At 37.0% G+C, this 24,342-nt stretch overlaps 1 protein-coding gene across 4 annotated transcripts in view; it reads right to left on the reverse strand.

The window, feature by feature from the left end:
• Positions 1-19,067, reverse strand: part of LOC139980704 (RNA-binding protein Musashi homolog 2-like) — a 180,012-nt gene extending 160,945 nt beyond the window's left edge. For 2 of the 4 annotated variants that reach the window (XM_071992556.1, XM_071992555.1), the window contains exons 1-3: positions 18,811-19,067; positions 15,059-15,099; positions 7,355-7,436 (exon numbers count right to left, since the gene is read on the reverse strand). In XM_071992556.1, the coding sequence (XP_071848657.1) occupies positions 7,355-7,436; positions 15,059-15,099; positions 18,811-18,872 (185 nt within the window). In that variant the 5' untranslated portion in view covers positions 18,873-19,067. The remainder of the gene's footprint in view (positions 1-7,354; positions 7,437-15,058; positions 15,100-18,810) is intronic. The other 2 variants (XM_071992558.1, XM_071992557.1) reach the window with 1 other exon arrangement.
• Positions 19,068-24,342: the final 5,275 nt, after the last annotated feature.

A 24,342-nucleotide genomic window follows, 5' to 3' on the forward strand; every position in this document is an offset into this window, starting at 1 on the left:
TTTTTTTTTTTTGCTTTTTCAAGACAAAGGTTACACTGTACACAATTCCAAGTTTAATAGAAACTGCAAGGATAATATCAGAGTTCCAAAATTCTTTTATAGAAACTATTAAAAGCTACAATTACAGCCAGTGAAACGAACCATACAGTATCATACCTACTTCATTCACACTGTGTTACCTATTTGGCAAACCTCACTAGATTATAATCTCAATTTGATTTTATTAACATCAGAACAATTAACCTATTCCAGTCCTGACACAGTTTGGATCATTTTGTTTTTGCATAAGGAGCAATTACTTCAACCAGGAAATAAAGCATTTTATAAATAAACCACGGCATTCCATTTTGCAAAGCTTATGAATCTTAATATACTTTGAAGTGCTAAAGTTTATAAACTCACGATTCTGTTTATTTTTTTTTATTTCTTTCCTGATCTGGGGAGCTGTCAACACATATGTTACATATCCCAGTTTAGCATTTAACAGTGCAGTGTATACACATGTATGTTAAACTGCACAAAAATTGTACTTGATCTAAAGTACATAAAAACTTTAGATAGTAAAATTGTGCTCTCTTTAATTCATAACCGCATAGTTAGTTATCCTCACTGTTCCTTGAATATCTGTGTAGTTCGAACACATTTAAAAGCAAAGAAATATTCCCCCAAGGCCTAAAACTCACTCTTCCCTGCCTAACCTCTTCTAGTTTTCCAAAAAAAAAAAGTTCAACATATCCTATCATACAGTTTCCTCAATTAAACAAAATTCACATCAAAGGCTGAAGTATTTTGTGTTGAAATTTTATCAGCTCATGAAAGTCCAAAATAGTCTGCAAAGTGTGAAATCAAAGGATAAGGCTGGCCGCAAGTGAATCGATAAACTTCACATAGGACAAGGTTACGTCACATACTAATGGTGTAACACATCTATAAATTCAGCCACATCACTATCTCCAACACCTCTGACAATTTTCAGCAGTTTAAAGTTTCCGAGATGTCCCTTGATGTGTTTCTCATTCACTGACGAATGCAGTTGCCAAAAAAAGAGGTGCACCCCCTCCCGACACATGTGCTTTTGGCTACAAAACGATCAATATAATAGTGTGCACTAGTAGTAGCTTGGGTGAACAGAAACCAAATCGAACAATTTAAATACCTTTCTTTTCCACTTGATACTCCTTTAGCATATTTTAATTTGCAGTTCACATCTAAAAATGGTATAATGGGTGAATTTAGTCAAGATGTTACATTTTTCCTTTTCCCTCTCCTTGTTCCCCCACATAGAAATTGCTAAATCTCCCGAAGCTTTACGAAAGTGCTTCAAAGTAGTAGAACTGCAAGCCAATAGTTCACTGGAAATTGAGGCTTTAATCAGGGTTACAAGTTACATCAACCTTTAAAGTTTAAATGTTGTTACGATATGCAACAATGTGTCTTCATCAGAATCCCATTAGGATCTTGCCAGGTGAATAACACCCAGTAAACAGTCAGTTCAAAGACAAAAGCTATCTTATTCTGCGGTTTTCCATAAGCTAATTGAGATAAAGAAACTTCTAAAATGGTTGCAATGCAAAAAAAACAAAAACAAAACAAACTTGCAAATTTAGGTCACCAACCAACTTACTGCAGAACTCTGATTACAAACGCTAGGCAAAAATTTTTTTCACCTTAGCATGGAGATTAAACTGTTTTTACCTCCATGACCTAAGTAAAAAGCTGTCACTAAATCTGGATAGATAAGGCTAGAAATTCAAGACAGTTGGGGACTTGGCAGTTCAAAGTAGGTCAGTATTGGTACAATGTAAACTTATTCAGGACAAGTCCCAACCAGGAAGTGCTGAACCGGGATCAAACAAAGGCTGACTTATCCTGTCATGCATAAAGGGAAACGTACCAAAGACCAGGCTTGCACAGAATATCAAACAAACTACAGGATTGCTCTCAATTTTTAACCTTTCTTTCCTCTTTTTGTCCTATCTCTGAAATGAATCAGGAAGTAGTGCCAAAAGAACTTGTAAGAAATAACAGGTATTTGGGGGGGAGGCAAGAAAAGACAGATAGCGAAAGTCATTAAGAACCACTTACTCATTGTGACTAGGCATCTTATCAACATTGTACAGTTATGAAGCCAAAAACTCTCACTTCCTGTTTCTTCCATTCTTAAAATGGTTAATGTTACAATGTATTAAACTTACTAATACTAACGGCAGTTTCCATCAATTTCACCACAAATGTTGGCTAAAACTAAGGAATATTCACCAAACTTGCAAAGATAATGAATGACATTTTCCTAGCAATCGAAAGCTAAAAATTTGCAAAAATTATTTGATTCAGTCATCAAAAAGTTTCATAGATCTGAAAAACAAAGAATTTGTTTTTCTTCATTCAAATACAACAGTAAAAAGGTCTGGAAACTTGCACAACTTTCAAATTCATCATCATTTATTCGCAGCAAATTTGACAGGTCATTTCAGTTATCAAATTGCATTTCTCCTGATTGTTTTTTATTAATGTCAGTGCTTTAAATTTACCATCACCAAAGTAAAAAGCTACTTTAAAGTAATGAAAGTAAGACAAATCTATTGAATCTGTCTGTGTAATTTTGTTTTGTCTTTGGGTGAGGGGGAGAGGAGAGGTTTGTGTTAAAATTAACAAGAGCCCAAGGACACTGTGGTTCCTTGCTTGGGGTATATGACAATACACATAATATTATCAAGCAAGATTGGGCTCAAATAGTCCAAGTAATTGTGGTCCTACATGTTCCCATAAAGTAACCATCACTATAGCCAACACTTTTGTGATCACAAAATGTGATCGGATTTTTGATCAAAAGTCACTTTTGAGATCTAAATAAGGCGTCGAAAATGTAAGAAATATAAGAGACCTACAAGCGTGTCAACAGATATGATAACATTGGTGACCTCAGATGACATGACCTTTAAGTTTCAAAATGTTCCACCACCCAATTCACAACTTGTTCCAAAATATCAACCATGTCACACCTTGGCATTGAAATTTAATTGCATTAAATGTCTAAAAATTAACTTTGAACTTGTATGTACATAACTTCACACACAAAGGTCATCCGGAGGTCAACCAATTGACATATTTGATCGGTGAGACCTAAATAGAGCATGACTGTAAAAATTTAAACATTTTTACTTTGCCCATTTTCTCCCCCCAAAATACTACTTTTTTAACATTAGCTGACCTTTGGTGACGTTGGATCACATGACCGTTAAGTTTGAAAATATTCCCCTATATACCATTTGCAACTTGTCCAAAAAATCAACCTTATCACACCTTGGCACTGGGAGTTATTGCATTAAATGTCTGAAAATTAACTTTGACCTCATATAACTTCACACACGAAGGTCACACGGGTGTCAACCAATTGACATTTATGATCAGAAGGTACCTTTAACATCTGAAAATAGCATAGAAACTGTAAAAATCCACAAAACACGAAAAGGTCACCAGAGGTCAAATTGAGGTCAAAGGTCACCCAGATGCGGGTCGACAATTGGATAACATTGAAGTAACTCTCAACCCTAACGGACATTTCGTTCTCAAGTTATCACAAAAATACTAGTTTTTTATCATTATTTGACCTTTGTTGACCTTCGATCACATTACCGTTATGTTTCGAAACGATCCCTTACCCCATTTACAACTACTCCCATAATATCAACCATGTCGGACCCTGTCAATGGGAGTTATTGCTGTTTTTAATATATTGGTTTTTGGCATCTAACTGACCTTTGGTGACCTTTGCGGGCACCAAAAACAATAGGGATCTTCCTCTTACTATGGGCTATCCATCCACCAAGTTTGATCATGATACATCATTTCCTTATTGAGATATCGTGTACACAAGCCAAGCGTCACATACACACACACACACATACACACATACACACACACACACGCCAAGTTGAACGCATAGGTTCCTTGCTTTGCAAAAAGCAAGGAACCAAAAAGCACTCACCTCGACTACAAATCTTATCAAAACTTCACAAAAGCAATTAGTCCTAAAAACAAATTACTTAAGACAAAACAATAAACAGTAGTTGCATCTAGTCAGAGGAACAGTAGTTTAGCTGTTTACCTACAGTAAATCTTCATTATCTGGTGCTGAGTACCAACCTCTTATCAGTTATCATTACCCTAAGTACAGCGTACTCCCGAAGGCTTACTGTGACTGCAGACTTTAGCGATCATAACTTAACAGTTAAAGAATCCTACAGTAGTTGCCATCGGTTTGCATTTTTTAACCATTCTTTAAGATTCTCACTCAAAAATAAGATTTCATTTGATAAAACTATGACACCTTCCTGGATATTCTCATTACATAAAGGTCAATGAGCAACATAATCCATTGGCCAGACACTATCACCAGAAAACGCTGTTTCATTTTATTCTTGATGATAGATATTGGTACCTGAAGTTGGTATTTTGGAATAGAAATAACTTTCCTTTCACAAAAACTTTATAATTATGCAGTCCACACTAGCAAGTATTTTTACTGTTGAATCTACAGTGAACCCATCTTGAGGTACTGTATGACCAGAGAGTTGTTATGGCTCCCTGGTATGACTAAGAGGATTTCCCCCTTCCACCCTATTGGTGAGACTCATATTTACTTCAGGACAAAAGGCCATTCAATCTTTGCGTAAGGATTTTTATTTGGGAACCAGAGATTTGTGCGATGCAATCCTCTTTTCCTGTCCTCAACAAAAGCTAATCAGTTTGCCCGCTCGCTCTGAAGGTTAAAGGGATTTCTGAGTCTGGGAACATGAAGAAAGCCTGCAGTGTTGTACAGTGGCATTTCAACACTGCTATACTCACAGTTGTGAGTATTACATTACTATAAACCATGCATGTTATTCAATCTTCACAATGTTTTGAGCCTGAATGCACAATTCTCTGTTGTTATTTTTATCTTTTTTTTTCTTTTTCTTCTTTTTTTTAATAATTCTCATGTACTCTAACATTGCAGAGACAAAAATGGGCATATTCTATCAAATTAAAACAATTACCTGTATGAAGGTGACAGAAATCTACTGTACAGCAAAATAACAATACTTTACCATCATAACTTGAAAACTCAGATATAAGTGTTTTATTTAGTCATAGAAGGGCATACAACTTGATCAGAACCCTTTCATAGACCATGATAAGACAGGGTAACTGAAGGCAACGACTGTCCTTAGCAACGAACACAAAGTGCATTCTCCAGGCTCTAGATTTACCTCAACCTACAAATACCTCTCCCTTCATCCGATGATATCTACTTCAGAAAATATTGAAAACTAATCAAAGCCATCCCAACAGCCCTGAAAACTCCACCAAGTCTGGAACCATTAAGTTTCTGTCAAGATTTGGTGGGGTATTTTGCAATAATATTTTCAAATGTCAAACACTGTATGGATCCCTTCTGCTGACAAATAAGATTTCCCCGATCTGGTAAAGAAATTATTCAAGGGCACGAATTCTGAGCAAATCTGACAGTCATTAGATATGGGGGCCAAATTTTACCTCCAAGACATTTTTCCCTTCTAGGCAAAGAAGGAGAATGACTTTAAGAACAATTCTACCTAAGTTGGTGATTTCACTATTAAAAAGGTTGCTGTGTCAGCCAAGAGATCACGGTTGATAGATCTCTCGATACATTCTCATTTTTCTTTTAATGTCATTTTTATTTAATGCTTCCTCATAATGTTTATTTTACTAGTACTGCAAGCTTAGGGTTTCCTGTGTTTCTTGCAGCAGTCAGCTACAGTTTGTCTTTCATGCTTTGCACGCAGGGTGTTGGGAGCTAGAGAGGGCAAGGGGAAGTCCAAGAGCTGTAAAGGAGACGTGAATGTGTAAATAATGTTGGGAACTTAATGTGACAATTATTAACAGTCAGCAAAGGTCCTCAGATACACTGGCCCAGAGGTACAAAATTAAAGCTTTGAAATGTATTTAACAAAATGGATTATTTATAAGACAAGCAGGTTTATATATGGCCCTATGAAAAACAGGTTTATATATGGCCCTATCACAACCAGGTTTATATATGGACCTATGACAAGCAGGTTTATATACGGACCTATGACAAGCAGGATTATATATGGCCCTATCACAACCAGGTTTATATATGGACCTATGACAACCAGGTTTATATATGGACCTATGACAAGCAGGTTTATATATGGACCTATGACAAGCAGGATTATATATGGCCCTTTCACAACCAGGTTTATATATGGCCCTATCACAAGCAGATTTATTTATGGCCATTCAACATTTATTGTTTCTTTTTTTCCCCTTTCCTTTTTAACTTTCTTTTTTGAGGTTGGACAGATATAAAATCACTCTAATCTATAAATACCTATAACTTTATCAACTTTATCCTCGAAACCAAAGAACTTTTACTCTACCTACAACGGGTTAAAGAACTGTCAACTTGAGACATTAATACCTTCAAAACAGTACAAAGTAATGGCTCCCTACAGCACTGAAAACATAGTGACAATGAACCAGCATCAGTATATCAATCACCAAGGAAAGTCAAAAGGTGTCAGAGGTGAAAACATTAACTTTTACTGGCAGAGTTGACTTGTTTGAATTGATTTACAAGTTAATGTTCTCCTCTTTCATCCCATCAGAGTTAAACAAAGCTCATCAGGATGTCATGCTGCCGTACCTCACTCTGACCCGCAGTAACATTAAACAAAGACATCTTGAATGGAATCATGTAAGCCCGAGGAGGATGACAACGGTCAGGAGTACCTCCCCGCACACTCATGAACATCCAGTAACAGATGGTTACATTCTATCCGCATTCAATTAACATCTCGTCCTTCGTTGAACATTGTTGTAAGGATAACGGATCCGTCCTAACTTCATTTTTTTATTTATTAAGGTTTCCTGTTTGGCTGACTTGTAATGAGATTACTTTATTTTATTATCAATGATATTTTTCAGCGTTCATATGTATACCGAGTGTTCTGTGTTAGCAGTTGGACAGTTATGTGTTTAGGATGGAATGAAATTATGGCAACAGATAGCCAAAAACAGTAAATGAAGTCAACGATATTGAACATGGATGGTATGAGACTTGAAACCAATAGGAAGCTTTCTTTCCAGTTTGTGCTCTGCAGCCAAACCTAACACAAGCATCGGCTGGGCATAAATACTTTCCAAGGCTCCTTGCAATCATTATACACTGGAACACATTCATTTCTGGATACAAAGTGTAAAGAATATTATCTGATCTCAATAATAGACATGTATATTCATAAGTCAGTCATTCATAAGTCATGTATATTCATAAGTATGTATAAGTCAGATTTAAATTTGTTCTCACCTCGATCTCTTGGATTCTGGATCCCTCATAATCATGCATTCCCGGACTTCTCCAAACTTGCAAAAGTATTCCTTGAGGGTATCTGAAAGGCAAAACACAAACAGTGGGAAATGGCGACTGGATGGCAAGTTGACCATTAATTTTATATGGCAAGAAGAGCCTTGACAAGGTGTTTACATTCATGATGGGGAGACTTGACAAGCTCTCTCAAATCTCCTCTGAAATGCGTATCCCGTGCTAGCTAGCTATCTCTCTCTCTCCCTTCATCGCAACACTGACATACAGTGAATGCATTCCCAAATGAACATATTACTCTCCTTGACACAGGATAGCAGATAAACTCTACATATAAGTACTGTGCATGACAACAGAAAGTGTCATATAGGGACAGTGTTGGTGATGTACCAATTAATACGAAAATTAACCGCAGAAGATATGAAAGTACTACAATGCAGTTGTAAAGAGGTACATGTATAAATGTACAGAATGCAAGCAAAGATTTCTATACTCCTGAATTTTGATATTAAGATAAGCATGTTAGTTTTTTAAGAGTAATTTGAATAGTGTATTGTCATCAACTGTACCATGTGAGTCATTAAATGGGAACACATAAAATGCCAGACCAAAGCTCAAATTATTCAAATACGATTGTTAGCTCACAATATGCAAATATGTTATTTGAACAGCTCTTATACTGAAAACAGGTGAGATAAGGGATTTCAAGTTCATGACAGGTTATAATGACAAATATAGTACGGATTAAATGATTAAAACTGTGCATTCCTCTACACTCAAAATTATCAACGGTTCAGGTCTTAAAGGGCTCCATTTAGTCAGTCAGTTACATCGTCTGTTCCCACGGCAACTGATAATTCATTCAAGACAACGACACAGCACTCGTTCGGTTTCAGCAACATATTTGTATGTTGCGTAAAGATTTTACAGTCAGCTTGTCACACCTTCCTAATCTTGCTACAGGCCAGTGCATATGCTTGACAACTTTTTAGGTAAAAACTGCATGAATTTCTTTTTCCCTACTGTATTCTTACTCTATTTGCATTAATAACGTCACTTTGCCTGCCATCCTTTACTCCCTTTTTCCCCTAAATTGAACAAAAGTGTCAACTTTGAATTCAAAACTATCTCTGCCCTAGGAAAACAAGTCCGATCAGATTTTCGGTGACTCACTTCTGAAACAACTTTCTCTCTTACCAGGCTTGTTAAAAATACAACCTTGTACACCTTCTTTACTCTTCCCTTTTCTATTTCATTTCTTTTTGCTATTTAGTTTGATAAGTAAGAGAAAAAATAGATCATTCTCTTCGAATGAAAAGCCTTCAAGGTAAGAGCAGTCATATCAGGCCCCTGATGTAAGGATAAACGGTCACCTGATGTACGGCTTGACTGACACTACACCTGAAAACTTTGCTACCTTAGCGCGCTGCGACTCTGCGGTCGTCCAACGTTCCCTAGAGCCTTGCTCTGGCATAATTCAAGCGCACCAGATTGGCCTAGATTTCAAATGTCAGCTCCTCACCAGAAAGAACCAAACCACCCAATCCTTCATGTTAATTTTCCACAAAAGCAACAACAAAAAACTCCTCAATCTTGTAACTCAGCAAAGCTTTCAGGTTTCTGACAAATTTCATATCCATGTCCGAGATATTAGTGAGTTTGAACACTAGTGGAGGCCTGGCAGAGGGGTATCTATTACGTTAGGCTATTTGGACACCATAAATATGGGTGTATTTTTAGACTGTATAATAAATTGGATAACAAGTTACTTGCACTGGACACGGAAAAACTTTAAAAGAAGGAATAGTGAGAGAGAGAGAGGGACTTTTGATTTATAATTTTAGATTAATCAGTTAAGTAATGGTATCTGGGGGGTTAGAGTCTTACAGTTAAACACATGGACAAGAATCCACTCACTGTGTAAAATGCCAATTACCTAGGTCAATGCTCACCCATTTTTTAAGTTTTTAAGTATGCATGTGTGGTAGTTTGACATCAACAGACGGGGTAATTTTGTCCCCAAAAATTTGCATAGATGCAAACTGTATAATTAAAACAGTGCAGGCCTAACAAAAGGATTGGACAAGGGAGGCAGTAGTTGTGACCAAAAGTGGATCAAAGGGTGCAGAATAGGGGGTGTAAAGATGAGATGTAGATGAGAAAGGGCAACAACAGAGAGGAGAGCTAGGTAAATTTAATGATTTCATTCTTTCAATAAATCACCAGCCATGAAGTACAGTAAATCACATGTAAACTTCTTCTAAAGGATGAATGTTACTTCAAGTTTCTTGTACTGGATCATAAAAAGCCACACAGAAGATGGGAGGGATGGGGCAGGAGGGGGAGGGGAGGGGGAGGAGGGGGAGGGGAGGGGGGAGGATGGAAGGGTGAGGGGGGAGGAGGGTTGATCATGACAGTGTTATCTCTATCACATAGATCAATAATTATGGTTGGGTTTGCATCTCCTTTACAAGACACTACTACAAGCAGTCTAGTTTGTAATTCTATACCGCTTTTGTACATAGAGAAATGTCTGTAGGCGACAGCTGCTCACCAAGCAAAGTGACTGGATTTCTTAGTCTAACATACTTAATATTATTCCAGCTCCTTGGTGGAAACAAAACCGGAAAGCCAGTTAGGCCAAGCGTTGTGATTCCTTGCCATACAATTTCCTCAAAATTCAAGATAATAATCTGACTTAATGTAGAGCGAGTGAGATTTACCCAAGAATTTAGAAAGAACCAGAATAGGTTCTTAGCAATCCATTGTGGTCATCAACCATGTCATTCATTGGTGAGAAGTTTTCAGTATAGAATTTTAAACCAAACTGTTCCAATATCCAGAAAGAAGTCTTCCTATGTGATAATTGACGCATTCCAATTTTTACAAATTTCAAGTTAGCAATCCCTTTAAAAATTGTTCAGAGTTACATGATATTGTTTATACATTTATGAAATATTTTTGAGAAATTGGCCAATCTTGCCATCATTTGAGATAACCTTTTGACCCCTTGAGGCTCAGAGGAGGAAACTGATGGGAGGTTTTAGAGCAACTTTAATGCATGAGTATAAACTCTGTTCAAAGCAGATTTCATTATCTGGATGCCAATGTATGTTTCGTTGAAGACCTATAGAGCCCCCTTCACAAACTAAACCGAAATGACTTTGACCAAACTATGTTCACCAAAATCATAGCATTGGATAATTCACAGGTTAATTGTAGCTCTGAGTTTGGAGTTATCATATTTAACAGGTTTCCAGACTTTGATGCCTGTTGACCTCATGTGACCTTTGAGCCCAACCAATTTCAATAGGATTATTTCACTCACCAAGCTGTATCTACAATACTAAGTATTAAGTTCAAGGCAACCGACCAACAACGACTCTACCAGCAGTATGGTGAAAGTAGAAACACTCATTATCACCATAGCAACTATAGCTCAAAATCGAGGTTGATGCATGAGATCATGGCCACATAAATAGACAAATTCAAATATTACCTCACATAAAATCTAGCAGAGCGAGCATTGTCTTCAAGCTCGAGACATTTAACAATAATGTGCCTCCCAGATCATGTTATCTGTCTACACTGTAACATCTCTTCAATGTCACCAGAGTTGGGAATTGAAAATTAAGATTTAAGGCCCTGTCTGATTGCAGCACTGACATTAGAACATTATGTCAATACACTGTTTGAATCTAGGTGAGACATCAGGGAAACCTGTCAAAGTAAACCATCCTCCCTATTTCCCTTTTTACAAACTAATATTGACCCCATAATCACCTTAATTCTGATAAAAGCAAAGTACCTAAACAGGTCCTTTATCATCACAACTACCTTCTTATGAGTTGTAAAGTAGACAGGAGGCTCTCCCTTAGCCTCCCGTCACCAAACGTCAAACAAGCTTCCAACTGATCATAATTTTAATCCTGTTCTCTTCTCTCAGAAATACTCCCAGAGTTCATCCAACAACTAAATCTCTGCTAGAAATCACAGAGAGTAACTTTGTCCTATCCAGAGTTTCTTTTTTTCAGACAGCAGCACACTGTCTTTGACAACTTTACATCTGGAGAAGGTCTCCTGAGATAAAAGCCATTTTTTTTTATCCAACAACACTCCATCTTTCAACAGCAGCATTTGGATTAGTGTCAGAACTTTCCAAAGAGTGATGTGTAGATCAACAAACACTAACACTACCTAACATTGAGAGGCTTTTCCAGTGGAAGCTAAAAATACCCGCAATTCTCTCCAAAACAATTCTTTTGTTGGGAAATTCGCTCATGATAGTTAAAAAATTCAAAAAGGAAAAAAAAAACATTGGTAGCCCTGGAGAAAAATTCCTCTCTTCCCTATTAATGGAATTCCAAAGGCTGATAATTAATCAATGCATTTGAGCAATTTTGAACAACATTATGTCTCAAAGTAGAGGAACATCAGGTTTCAGGAGGAACATTGCAATCCACCAAATTGGTAAATGTTTAACTTGTAACAACAAGTGAGACTGGCCAATCAATGCATTAGGATTATATCATTGTTGTCGGTGTTGGTCTGCAAAAGATCTATCCAAATCAACTCAACAAGCCACTTTTACAACAAGCCACAAGTATTTTTGACAGATTTTTTGAAGACTTCTGGAAGTGTTTTGATCTGTAGCTATTTAATATTTCAATCAGAAGATAACAGAATTGAACCATAGAAGAATTGTTAGGAATGAACAATAAGTAGATATTTCATTTCAGGGCTTCTACAATACACCACAGTATTAGTATTACAGTAGTAATGTATCCGCCAATTCAAAGTATAAAATTTATCAAGACAAGCAGTGTTCATGATTCCAATATATATACACTGTAGTACCTCCTCCACCCATATATACAGTATCATAACAATTTCGACCATATTGCTGATGTTATACACTTATATACTGCAGCTAGATTGAAACTAGTTTATAAATATAAACTTCCCTTCCTGCTCTTTGTGTGCGAACTATGTGGTTGGTTGGTTGTGTTTTGAATGCCAAGTGACCTAGTAAGACAAATCTAGGCTATTGGGGTATTTTAAAAGTGTTGTTTGTATGTGAAACAGTGAAGGTAAAGCTTTCACAAATCACAGCATACAACCCTTCTTGAACACAGTCGTGTCATTTTATAAGGTGTGTTGCGCTAATATGAAAAATTGTTTACATGTTCTCAAAGTGTGGCTTTAACATTTCATTAACCAGCTTATCAAATTGTTATAATGTGATATCAACATAGTTCCCTTTGGAATAGACAGACTCACAGACAGATTGTTTCTCTGTATTGTGCAGGGTGGTAAATCAAGGGTGTAATGTTGTATGATATGGTTCATTCTGAGCTGTGAAAGCCAGTATTTGTATTCACAAACATGTACCAGCAACTTGCCAATTGGTTCCTTGCATTTTATATATTATTTTTCTTTGTAATGTATAACAATCATTGTACCATTTAATATTAATCTCCATTAAAACATTTACAATACATGAGATCCAACCAAATTTACAACTTTTGGAATCATTACATTGTATTCAGGCTTAGAACTAACACACTGAGGTTCTCAACATAGGTACTGTATGCAACTAATACCGAGCTTCAACTATGCTATATTGTCTATCTTGTCCATGTGTTTTCAGAATGACTCCACTTGACCATACATATCGGGAATCAAGGTATCGAATAAAAGACACGTCCGCATGTTGATGCAACATAGCTTCATTCAATTTAAAATCAGTGGCTTGTGGACCATAAATAACACACTCTTGAGTGGAAAAATTAAAAGCAACCTATTGATTTCAAAATCAGCCATAATGTTATTTAACTAGGGGCTGCCCCTGTAACAATAGCAGAACAATGTCACCCTTTTGAGATACCTAAGAAAGGTTCAAACTGTAATCCAAATTGCATTGATTTTCTTAGGTTGAGTATTCTTGCCCTGTGATCAATAATTACCCACATCAGTTACATGTAGCTAGAAGGATATCACACATGGTTCTCTCGTTTTGAGAAAGCTATTAAAAGAATGAAACCAACTTCAGTCATATATCAAAGGATAAAGAAAGTATCCATTATTTATTTACTTTTGGCAGAAAAGTGAAAATTTCAGTTCAAGCAGTTCCCTGTCCAAACAAATGATGTAAGGAAGCTAGAAGAATGGTACCTATATCCAAATTATGATCAATACTAGAATATGCAAACAAAATACACAACTCAATCTCATTGTTTTTTCCTCTGTTTTGCATGGTGAATTTAATAGGTAGGAAATGGTACTACATACTACACTGGAAAGTGCAGACCACAGTTCTAGACCTTTGTTTACTACACATTGTAACAGTGCACAGCTACACTGTAGCATCTTGTCAATGGGAACTTGCGACTGTGTAGGCGACCAACGCACAAAACAGCAGGTACTGAGCTCACAGAAACAGTCAGAACTAACTCCTGGGGAAATTCACTCTCCACTCCTACCCACACAATCAGTAGTCACACACACAACTATCAGGGAACTTCCTGTCAGCCATAAAATACAATCATTTCTTGGAAATAAGTGCAGTCAGAGGAAAGGTCTCCAATGCTGCCTTGGCAACAAAAGGCTGAGCACACTAATTAACAACATTGGCAGTTTAACTTTTGGCAATAACTACAAAATTAATAGTCTTAAACTTAAAGCAAAGTAACTGGTTGATTCAAAAAATTTCCAGAATAGTACTTCAGATTTGTGTTCTGTTTGAAATGTAGTCAAGACTGAAGTTAAATGTTCAATTACAACAACAACAACAACAAAAGACACAAAAGTATGTGGCCACTTAAACATAAACCTATGTTATTGTGATAAAGCATATTAAACAGAAACTTTTTTTTATTACTGAAAAAAACATTACCAAATTTTCAAAAAAGAAATTTTTGACGGATATTCAGGTACTCACTAAGGAGTTTTAAGACTTTACAGTAACTACCAATGAAATATATATATTGTTTATGAGACATGAATTGAATGCTTTCGATCATACACACTCAACATGTATGTATCAACTGTACTGTACTAAAGCACATGCTAATATGACAGGAGGACGTTGTGTAGTTTTCTGACTTCCTTACAGTTCTCTTTATCAAGCTAACCCTTGGTTAGGGTTCACACTTCATTGTCCTAAACTGGAAGGATCAAATCCTTTTTTGTTCCCTGTATTCGCAGGTTTAACACGCCATTGTTCCTTCAATAAAGCAGGCATTGAAGCAGGCATTGTACACCCTTGCCCATCCAACCATGTAAGTGATATCAAAGACCCACTTGTGGGAAAATTTGTAAAAGTGCAAAATAATACTTTTGTACGTCGATTAATGCACTGTAAAGAAATCTGTTTAACTGGCATTAGCAACATTATTTATGGATAAAATCACATTTCAAAAAAGGATAGTTATGCATAGACATTTTTTTATTTTTTATTTATTTGTACTATTAATAACACAGTGAACTGCTACAATTATTAACACAGCAAGCTGTTAATACTAATGATTAACACAGCCTTCATCATTCATAATTAAGCCAGCCCGCGCTCTATTGAATCTTCAATTTCATTTCATCTAATCATGACCAGGTGTTTACAAAAAAGCTTTGAAAAAACAAAATTCAGGAACCAGGGAACTCGAAGATAACAACGGAAATCATAACACTTACCAGAGGTGGTATTCCAGCTGAGACCACCGACAAACATTTTTCTGAAAAATAAATAACAAAAACAGTTACACAACATCTCAAATTTCACAATTGGGAGCATCTAAATATATATATGCAGGAAATCCATAACCAATTATCAGCTCTTAAAAAGGTCAAAGTGTTGATATGATCAATGAAAAAATTAAGAATGGAACGCATGCTGTCCTGAGTACTATAGCGACCAAACAACTCAGATCAATTGGGGAAGCAAAAGATGGACTGGAGAGTAGTAGTGTTGGAAAAAGAACCCATAAATGCATCTTACATGTCAAGATTCCTGAGCACTACAAATAAACGGTTACACGGCAAACTTGATCTGCTTGCTAGAAACTTATAAGCAACTGGATTATTTAGAGAGCTAACTGTATCTACTGCCACCATGTCACATATAATGTCACATATAATCATGTAACATATATGATGTCACATATAATCACTGTAAGCTATTGTCAACATGTTATCTTAGTGGTCTTCCACCTTGGTACAGTATCTTAGCACTGATCATCATGTGACTAAGACCAGCAAACTTACATAACACTCAGTAACCAGCTGTCTCTTCCCCCCCCCCCCCCCTGAACCTAATATAAAGCTATGCCCAATGGTCCCCTATGTCACACCTGTATGTCGTGCCAGATTGGTTGGGATCGAAACATATCATATCTCTGTTCCACAAGTTATAGAAATCAAAACTTTGAGCTATCAATTTAACCTCAAAGTAGCCCAAATGGCACATAGAACCCACTATTTAAGTAAGACAACCTGTTAACATGAGTTGCACAATCTCGCTCTTGCTTCAGCACAGCAATGCAAAGTAAAACTGTTCAGAATTTACAAAACCAACTCCCAAAGACGTGCAACCTTGAACTAACAAACTTCAACCAACAAAATAGACAAATATCTTTAAACCTTGCCCTTTGTTTGATGATTGAAGCCAAATGGATGAATTTCCTGGTCCCTAGTAAGATGGGGGTGTTTGCACAGTCCATTAAACTTAGCATTGTGACCAGAGAGATGATCTGACACTGTAGACTGTGCACACCAGGCCTATTGTTTTCAGAACAAAAAGAGCAAAAAAGGGCATTGCCAATCCCCTTTTTACATCACTCCATGACAAATATAAAGGCTTGCCCGCTACTCCATTAATCTTAATCAAATATTGTCCCAGCTTTAAGACATATGGACCCCTGATGAAGGACAACAGCTCTAATAATGACAAGAGAGTCAGAGGAGGAAATTGTCAAAGAAATACTGACAGCAGCAAAAGAGATTCTGTAAAGATTTTCAAGAAATCTCAGGAATTGTAATAACAGGGATTATTATTCAAAATGCTATTATATTCAGTTGGTTTGGTTCTACTGACTTAACTCCTACTGGCCCATAGCTTAAATTAAATAGCAAAGAAGGAACCGACGACATTTCTACTGGGTAGATGTCATGTAAATTTAACCCAGCAGTGTTTGGTGTCTCTATAATTCTATCATGTATCAATAGCTTAGCTTAATTAGGCAGTGAAAGTACTGGCAAATAAGAGGCCTCAGCAATGGAATGCACAGAATGATCTGGTATCGTTAAGCTACAGAATTAGCGCTACTCAAATTAGGCAACTACAATGCTAAGATACATAGTACCATAGTACCCTAACATTATTTGATGATTAAAAAAAAAAAAAATTTTTGTAAACCTCAAAGTTGATATGCAAAAAGGTGAACTGAAAACTATTCCTTGGTTGCTGTAATGTTTTTGTTTACTTACTAACATAATTTAAGCCAAAGCAAATATTTTAATTTCCTCAATTGCAATCGTATTTTGTTTGTCAACCAAACAAGAAACAGTCAACTATGTGCAAGTTCCCTATGATGGATCAATACTGTATGTTAGTCACACATGTCTCTTCTGATCAGCAAACATTGGCGAACATGAACACTGGAAGACAGCCTACAGTTAAATTAAGACGTCTTTTAAGTTTTACTTGTGCTCCTCTACTTGGTTTTAAAAGCTGAATATCCCTGCATGATCTCAAGAGAAGGTCACTGCAGAAACAATCTCTCAATATTTTCATGACTCCGGGACTGAATTAACAAAGTTTGACAAGCAATCTTGGGCAAAGTCATATCACAAAATATAAAAGCCCTTTTCAACCAAGCAGAGCTGGAATTGTGTTTGACAATCATTCGGCAGTATTCATTTATTATACATGAATGCTCATCTGTTCGACTGTCACTTTCCAAAATAATTGTGAAGATTACGATGATGCAAACTCTGAGTAACGCAACAATGGGCCCAACTTGGAGGGGGGGGGGAGGTGAAGGAATATGGAAAAACAGCATTTATGCTACCATCTGCCATAATTGAAATGTGCCTTTAAATTTGGGGTATCAATCAACCATAGGAAATACCAAACTGGCTGACAGGAATCTAACTGATTGAGAAATTATGTCTCATGCCATTGACAAAATCATACTTGAGGGGTAGTAACCATGAGTCTTAGCACACAACCTGAGACGATCTAGCTAAGCTGTAACTATGGGAAGGTAGAAGGTAGACCAGAAACAGTAATGCTAGGACAATACCTGGAATAATACAGGTGGTCACATCAATAGCCTTATTGACATGGCTTTGTAATTTCCCATGACAGGGGGCTATTAATTCATTTCCTAGTTATTAGCTGGAACAGATTTGAAAGCTTGTTAGCTCTTGGAACTGATTGTAAGTAACTTGGTAGGTAGCCAAAGCTACTCACTTGGCCTAGCTGCGGCTAGATTAAATATTTGGGAAATAGTTAAATCATCAGCAGTGTAGACTTGTTTTCAGTTCAACCAGATCAATGTGAAATGAGCTGTTTCATTAAAAAATTTGAATGTACTTAAATTTTCCTTCTAGCATTCTGAATTCTTTGATAGTTTTAATTGGATGATGTATTTTGGAAATTATACCTTGATGAACTTTGTGCTATATTATATTGCACTATTAATATTTGATTTTCCATTGATGCTTGAGCTCTCCCTTCCCCCTGCCTGTAGTTTTCGACCTTAACTGTACAACTTCAAACCCAGAATACGCCTAACTTTAGTCTTTATTAATTATACCTAGGTCTTGAAGGTTTGCTGAAAACACTCATTGCCTTTCTACTATTCTACATTTGCTATAAAAATTATATAATGATCGAAAAAGCAGTGACTACTACTGTTTACCTCCTCATGACTGAGCATCCCTACAAATGAGCCAAGTATTAAGCTGAAAATAATCGGCCTATCACTCCGAGCTGCTGACCTGGGCCTAGGCCTAACTGTACCTAAAGACATTCTACCACTATGGACCCCAGATTCGCGCTATGACTAACGTTATATTGATACTTAGCACGTTTATACATTAAAATGGTTTGATAAGCTTAGGTAACTCTACGTAGTATATCCTTGCGAATTTTACAAACATCACTTCTCAAATATTTCGAAAATTAATTCAAACATCACTTGAATTACAGTGAGCATGTGTAGATTGGTTGTCATCCATCGCAAAACATTGTATCGGTACACATTTCAAGCACTTTCTATATAGACAATCCACTGTTATGGAGTACTTCACGTGAGTCATCCATTAAAAATCTCACCACAGCTGATTTTCAAACCACAATAACATCTGCAAAATTCGCGGTCTATGCGGATGAGGACGAAATTACTCAACGGCGTTCGCCCGTACAGTCTGATCATACTTACCCGGGGTCGTGAACATTGCTATCCTCAATGCGAGGGGTGCTTTGCTGGCTCGTAGAATCCATTACGTGGTATTTCTGTGAACTACAAAAATCTAAGAGATGCGATCCTGAGGAAAGTAAGCTACAAACTTAAGAGCAAAATAATCTACACCGGGGGAAGAAGGTACTGTAAACTGTCCCCACGCTACTAATCTGTATAGTCCCGCACGTGAGTGTCCTAGTCGACGTACATAAAGTGATCTAACTAAGCCAAGAATACGTACAAAGAGCTCCAACTTACTCTACACATTGTGTGTGGGCGGGAACAATTGAAACGCGCGGCATTCACAAAGGGCGCGTTCGCGTTTGATTGACAGATTTAGACCGATTTTGATTGGCTTAAAATGCGGTCATTCACTGGTCACCGTAGCGATTAGATCAATGGTGATGACGTCACCTTCAACTACACTTCCGGCACTCCTCGAACACTACATAACGCTGTAAAACTTCTCAACGAGAAATGTATTAAAGGAGTGACCAGAAATTTGTTCGCAATATTTTTATTTTCTTTATACATAAAACGTTCGTTGCTGTACGGTTGCTTTTGATGATAGGAAAGGATATCGAAGGATTTCTCTGTAATTCGTGCATTGCATCAAGGGAAAATGTGCAAACTTAAACTGCATGTATCTGAATTGTTTTCGGAAGGTTACTGGAACAATAAAAGGAATCGAGCCGACGGGCAAGCTAGGAATCATGTAGGTCTCAAAACTTTCCTGAATGTTTTGGTTTTACCCACGTGAACGTTACATTATTTCATACCGCAAGCAATAACATATTGTAATATAAAGATATTATGTTTAGGGTGGGGCCTTAACAGCAAACTTGATATCACAACAGGACTCGGGCAGGCAAAATTTATCACGTTTAGCGCCTGAAAAAAATGGAGGAAAAACGTTTTGGTGTATTTGACAAAAGAGAAACTTTCTCATGTTGCAGGCCTGATGCAATTAAAAAGGAGAAGAGAGTTTATATTCCCGTAATTTTAGACACCACCGTGTTCATTAGGCCTACGTCTTTTATTTACTTCAAAAGGTACGATTACGACAGGAAAGCGATCTTCAGAAATGTGGTCATAACGAACGGTGAAATACAAGGCATCTAAAATATCGAGGAATTTACGAACTAACGGAATTCCGTGCCGTTACCATGGAGAACCAAAATGGCTACACCTTGCTCGTAGGATCGCCTCCAAACTTGAAATCCAAGGAAATGTTTTGGTTTGTTTTTTCGGTCGATTGCGTTCAGGGCCCGTATACCGTTTTTAAGGGATTTATATACCGAAAGCAATTTAAGGACGAAATGAAGATTGAACGGTGACGATGTTTAATCACTTCGTCGCATTCGTAGTACGTGTTTCGAAGGTGAAAAGAATATTACTTAAAGAAGCAATATAAGCCAAGTGGCTACAGTACGTATTGTTTGCAAAAAAAATAATGTTAAGTGTAAATTGAGTGTACGGTATGTAACATAGGTCTATACAGGAACACAAAACCAGTCGAATGGAACTACTGAATGACAGATTATTTCCACTGGTGATAGGGATTTCCTAAGTGGATAAAGGACAAGTTGGTAACCAACGAAATGGGGGGAGGGGTGGTATATAAGAAGAGGTGGAGGGGTAGCACGGTATGACCTCAAACCATTGTTCAGATTGGAAGAAACTTACAGTAAATGGGGGGGGGGGGGGTAAACAGGAGGTATTAGAGGGGTTGAGACGCAGTCAATTGGGGTGGGCGGGGGGGGTCCACCTCCAGCTTTTCTAGAAAATATTAATATTAGATCACCATGGATACTTGTAAAGTTGCACCGTAAAATGAAAAAACTGTGCAATACGGGCGAGCAATGTTTAGACAATTTGTTAAACAATCCACCCTACGAGAAAGTTCCTAGCCGATGGTGGACAATCCCCTACCCCCATGTATCGTCTCCTCCTCTTCTCGTGCCACCCACCCCCCCCCCCCACCTCCTCCTTCCTCATTTGGGTACACTGCGCTATTAAAACCTACCGTTCTAGTGGTTAAGTATAACTTAGGCTATATGTATTTTGCTAAAGACACTAATAAAAAGCCAACTTAATCCCCATCATCCACGTGAACTGATGACGCGTAACATATTCATCAACTTCGCCGATGAAATAACTTGAATCTAAGATGCTAATTAAAGGGAACTCGGCCAACAATTTCTGGTGACGTCAGAGTCGTTGTTATAGAAATATAAATTGTAGCAAATATGACAGCGAAACTGTAGCACCGGGAATACATAATGATATATGGTATTGTAGATTCAGTCCCCTAACAACGAAATATACAAATGATTAAAAGAAATGATCACCGTGACGTGAGATGAAAATTCTAGAAGTGTTCAAATAACAACACATGGTGTCGTGTATTATTATTATGTATAGGCCATCATGCATGTATGCATGAATATTAGGAGAATGCAGTGTAGTACCGGTATATATGTGTATGTCGTGTGCCTGTTGTTGGGACGGAAAGGAATGTTGTGGAATATAGCCTAACTGAAAGATCAAGCATTTTACTCCTGAATGAGAGTGTTGCCAATGACAATAAATTGGGGATATATATGTAGACCCTATTTCGCGTAGTATACCCCTCCCGAAGGGTGTCATAAACGGAGGCATTATCTTTGGCTTGTATGACAAAGATCATTGTGAAGAAACAACCTCTTTAAACAGCTTAGAAAAATCTTGTTCCGCTTGAGAGATATCTTAGGTGAAGGGTAGTGTCTCTGAGCTGTTATTTTATAAGTCTGTGATGTCATATATAGTGTCACTATAGGAAACCTATTACATCGTAGGTGAAAGCATGGAGCTATAAACAGAGCTCCATGGTGAAAGGTAGTGTCTCTGAGCTGTTATTTTGTAAGTCTGTGACGTCATAATGCCACTAGGATAGGAAACCTATTACATCGTAGGTGAAGGGTGGTGTCTCTGAGCTGTTATTTTAAAATTCTGTGATGTCACAGTGCCACTAGGATAGGAAACCTATTACATCGTAGGTGGAGGGTAGTGTCTCTGAGCTGTTATTTTGTAAGTCTGTGATGTCATAGTGCCACCAGGTCTAGGATATGAAACCTATTACTTTCTCTGCTTCTCTTCTCATCTTGTCAAGTTTGAATGTAAACAGTGTTTAACCTGAAGCCAAAATGACATCATTATATGGGGTTCAATATTTTTAGATTCAACATTTGCAAAACCCACCGCTATTACCGAAAATAAACGTTATGCTAAATTGGGAAAGACACAATAATTGAAGTACACGTGATTCGATGATGTCATATATAGACTTGATCAAGTCTTCAGCCTGGTGTTTGAATTAGGAACACTAAATCTGCGAAATCTCTCAAATAGAATCAGATTTTTCTTATCTGTTTGGGGGAGTTATTCATGACAGTTACCTCTCTATGACATAATCCAAATTTCACGATTGTAGTTTGTGTCTCCTTAAACTGATGCAGGTAGAGTCAAGTTGCAATGCCAAAAGTAATTGATCAGAAAGTTATATGTAATAACCGAATTGGATTGTACGCTCAAAGCACTTTATTAAAATCATGTAATAACCTTGGAAGGCCATTAGTACTCCATTTCCCATATGAAAAGCAGTCGCTACGGCGTGGTCACAAAGTGTGAGCCCTGTATGCAGCCGCGTAGCACTGTTTGCTATATATTTATAGTATATGCTCTGTCATGAGTATATTTATTTTGCATACCAAATATTCTTCAAACAATGAAACCAAAATCAAATAAGGTCAACGAGTAAAATACTCTCAATTTTGCCTCTAACCTATAGCATGCATATACAAACTAATATGAACGAAGGATGCCGACAATTTTTGTTTCTTTGAACCAGTGACTGCAAAGTGAAACAAACGAAGCGTCGCTTGATGGTGCAAATATTCAACGCAGAGTCCTTTATGACATCATGGAAAAATTGGAAAACAAAATTGATACAAAATGATGCCATTCCAATAGCTGTTCAAAATTTATCCTAATATAGCTGAAAAGTTTGTTTTAAGCTTACTGTGAATCTTTGTGACCATTTCGGCATATAGCCCCTTGAAACGAAGCAAGCACGGTCACGGTAAAGCTGTTGATCTACGGTGAGGGGACGCTGTCTTAGAAAACAACAAAAAACTAAAAACAAACTTAAAAACAACAAAATAATGCTACTCTACATTATGTTGATCTATGTGTGATTTTACATAATACAAACGAACGATAGAAACATAATATACACTTTAATGATAGTTAGGAATGTGTGCTCCCATGTTGATAAAAACAAGCTGCAACAAATGGCATTATTGCATATATAGGCTAATATATAGAAAATGTCTCCCCCCCCCCCCCCCCTAACATCATTATCAGATCAGAAAGCAAGATATGTGACGGTTAGCTTTTTGACGGAGTTCGTCTTTCCAAACACCTCTGCCATTTACGGTAAAGAAGATATATGCCTTTCCTTATGCTCCTTCATAACTCAGTAGAGCAACATACAAAGTAACTAGGTAAACCTTTTGTGCGCGTGCGCTTAACACAGTTCAGCCATTCACAAAATAAAGACCTATAAAATGGGCTATTTGTTCAGTATTCCGCCAAAAAGTGTTTCGTACTATACGGTACACTTCACAGGTCCTTTTAACACATATAGCCTATACCTTGGCTGTGACTTCCTTTAACTTCATTGTGAACTTTCTTTTGACCCGACGGGGTTACAGTTGACCTGTTACCGTGAGTCATAGTTCTCCCCAGTGAGCAACTTTAATTGTCTATGGACCATTGTGTTGGTAAACTTGCACTACAACACCATTTCTTCCCTTTGTTTAATTTTCGCTACAAATGCAGACAGAATGAACTTGAAAAATTGAACTTAACAAAGCTTTTTGGGGTATTCTTAACAAAATGAGAAGAATTACTGTTACGTTGCTTTGAAATCACGACAAGAATAAAGAAGTTATTGGCATGAAATGTGTGAAACCTTTCTTGAATATTGGACGAATACGGATTACATACTTTACATAATTCTTTAACATGTTTGACACTGCTTCCGTATATGCCTGGAGTTAAGAGTTTGCAAATGATTTCCTAGCAATCAAATATATATATATATATATATATATATATATATATATATATATATATATATATAAATATTCATGTACACTGAAGAAATAGTGAAACGTTCCATATGAACAATAAAGTATTATAGTACAGTTGCCAACAGGTTTTATCAGGGAGCTACAGATAGCAGCTCCCTGGTTTTATTACCTGCTGGTTTTACCTCCATGGTTCAACTAACATACGTTTATACAGTGAATGATGATAACAATAACGACTTTCTTCCCAAGTATAGGCCTATAATGTATATATCAATATGTAGGCCTATATCTACTGTTAATGTGTTGCAATGAACTTATCATGGTTCTGTGTTAAATATAAAGCAGCTCTTTGAAGAAGGCTTATATCAGAACCTAA

The sequence above is a fragment of the Apostichopus japonicus genome, chromosome 15, assembly GCF_037975245.1.
Source record: "Apostichopus japonicus isolate 1M-3 chromosome 15, ASM3797524v1, whole genome shotgun sequence".
Taxonomy (NCBI): Eukaryota; Metazoa; Echinodermata; class Holothuroidea; order Aspidochirotida; family Stichopodidae; genus Apostichopus; species Apostichopus japonicus.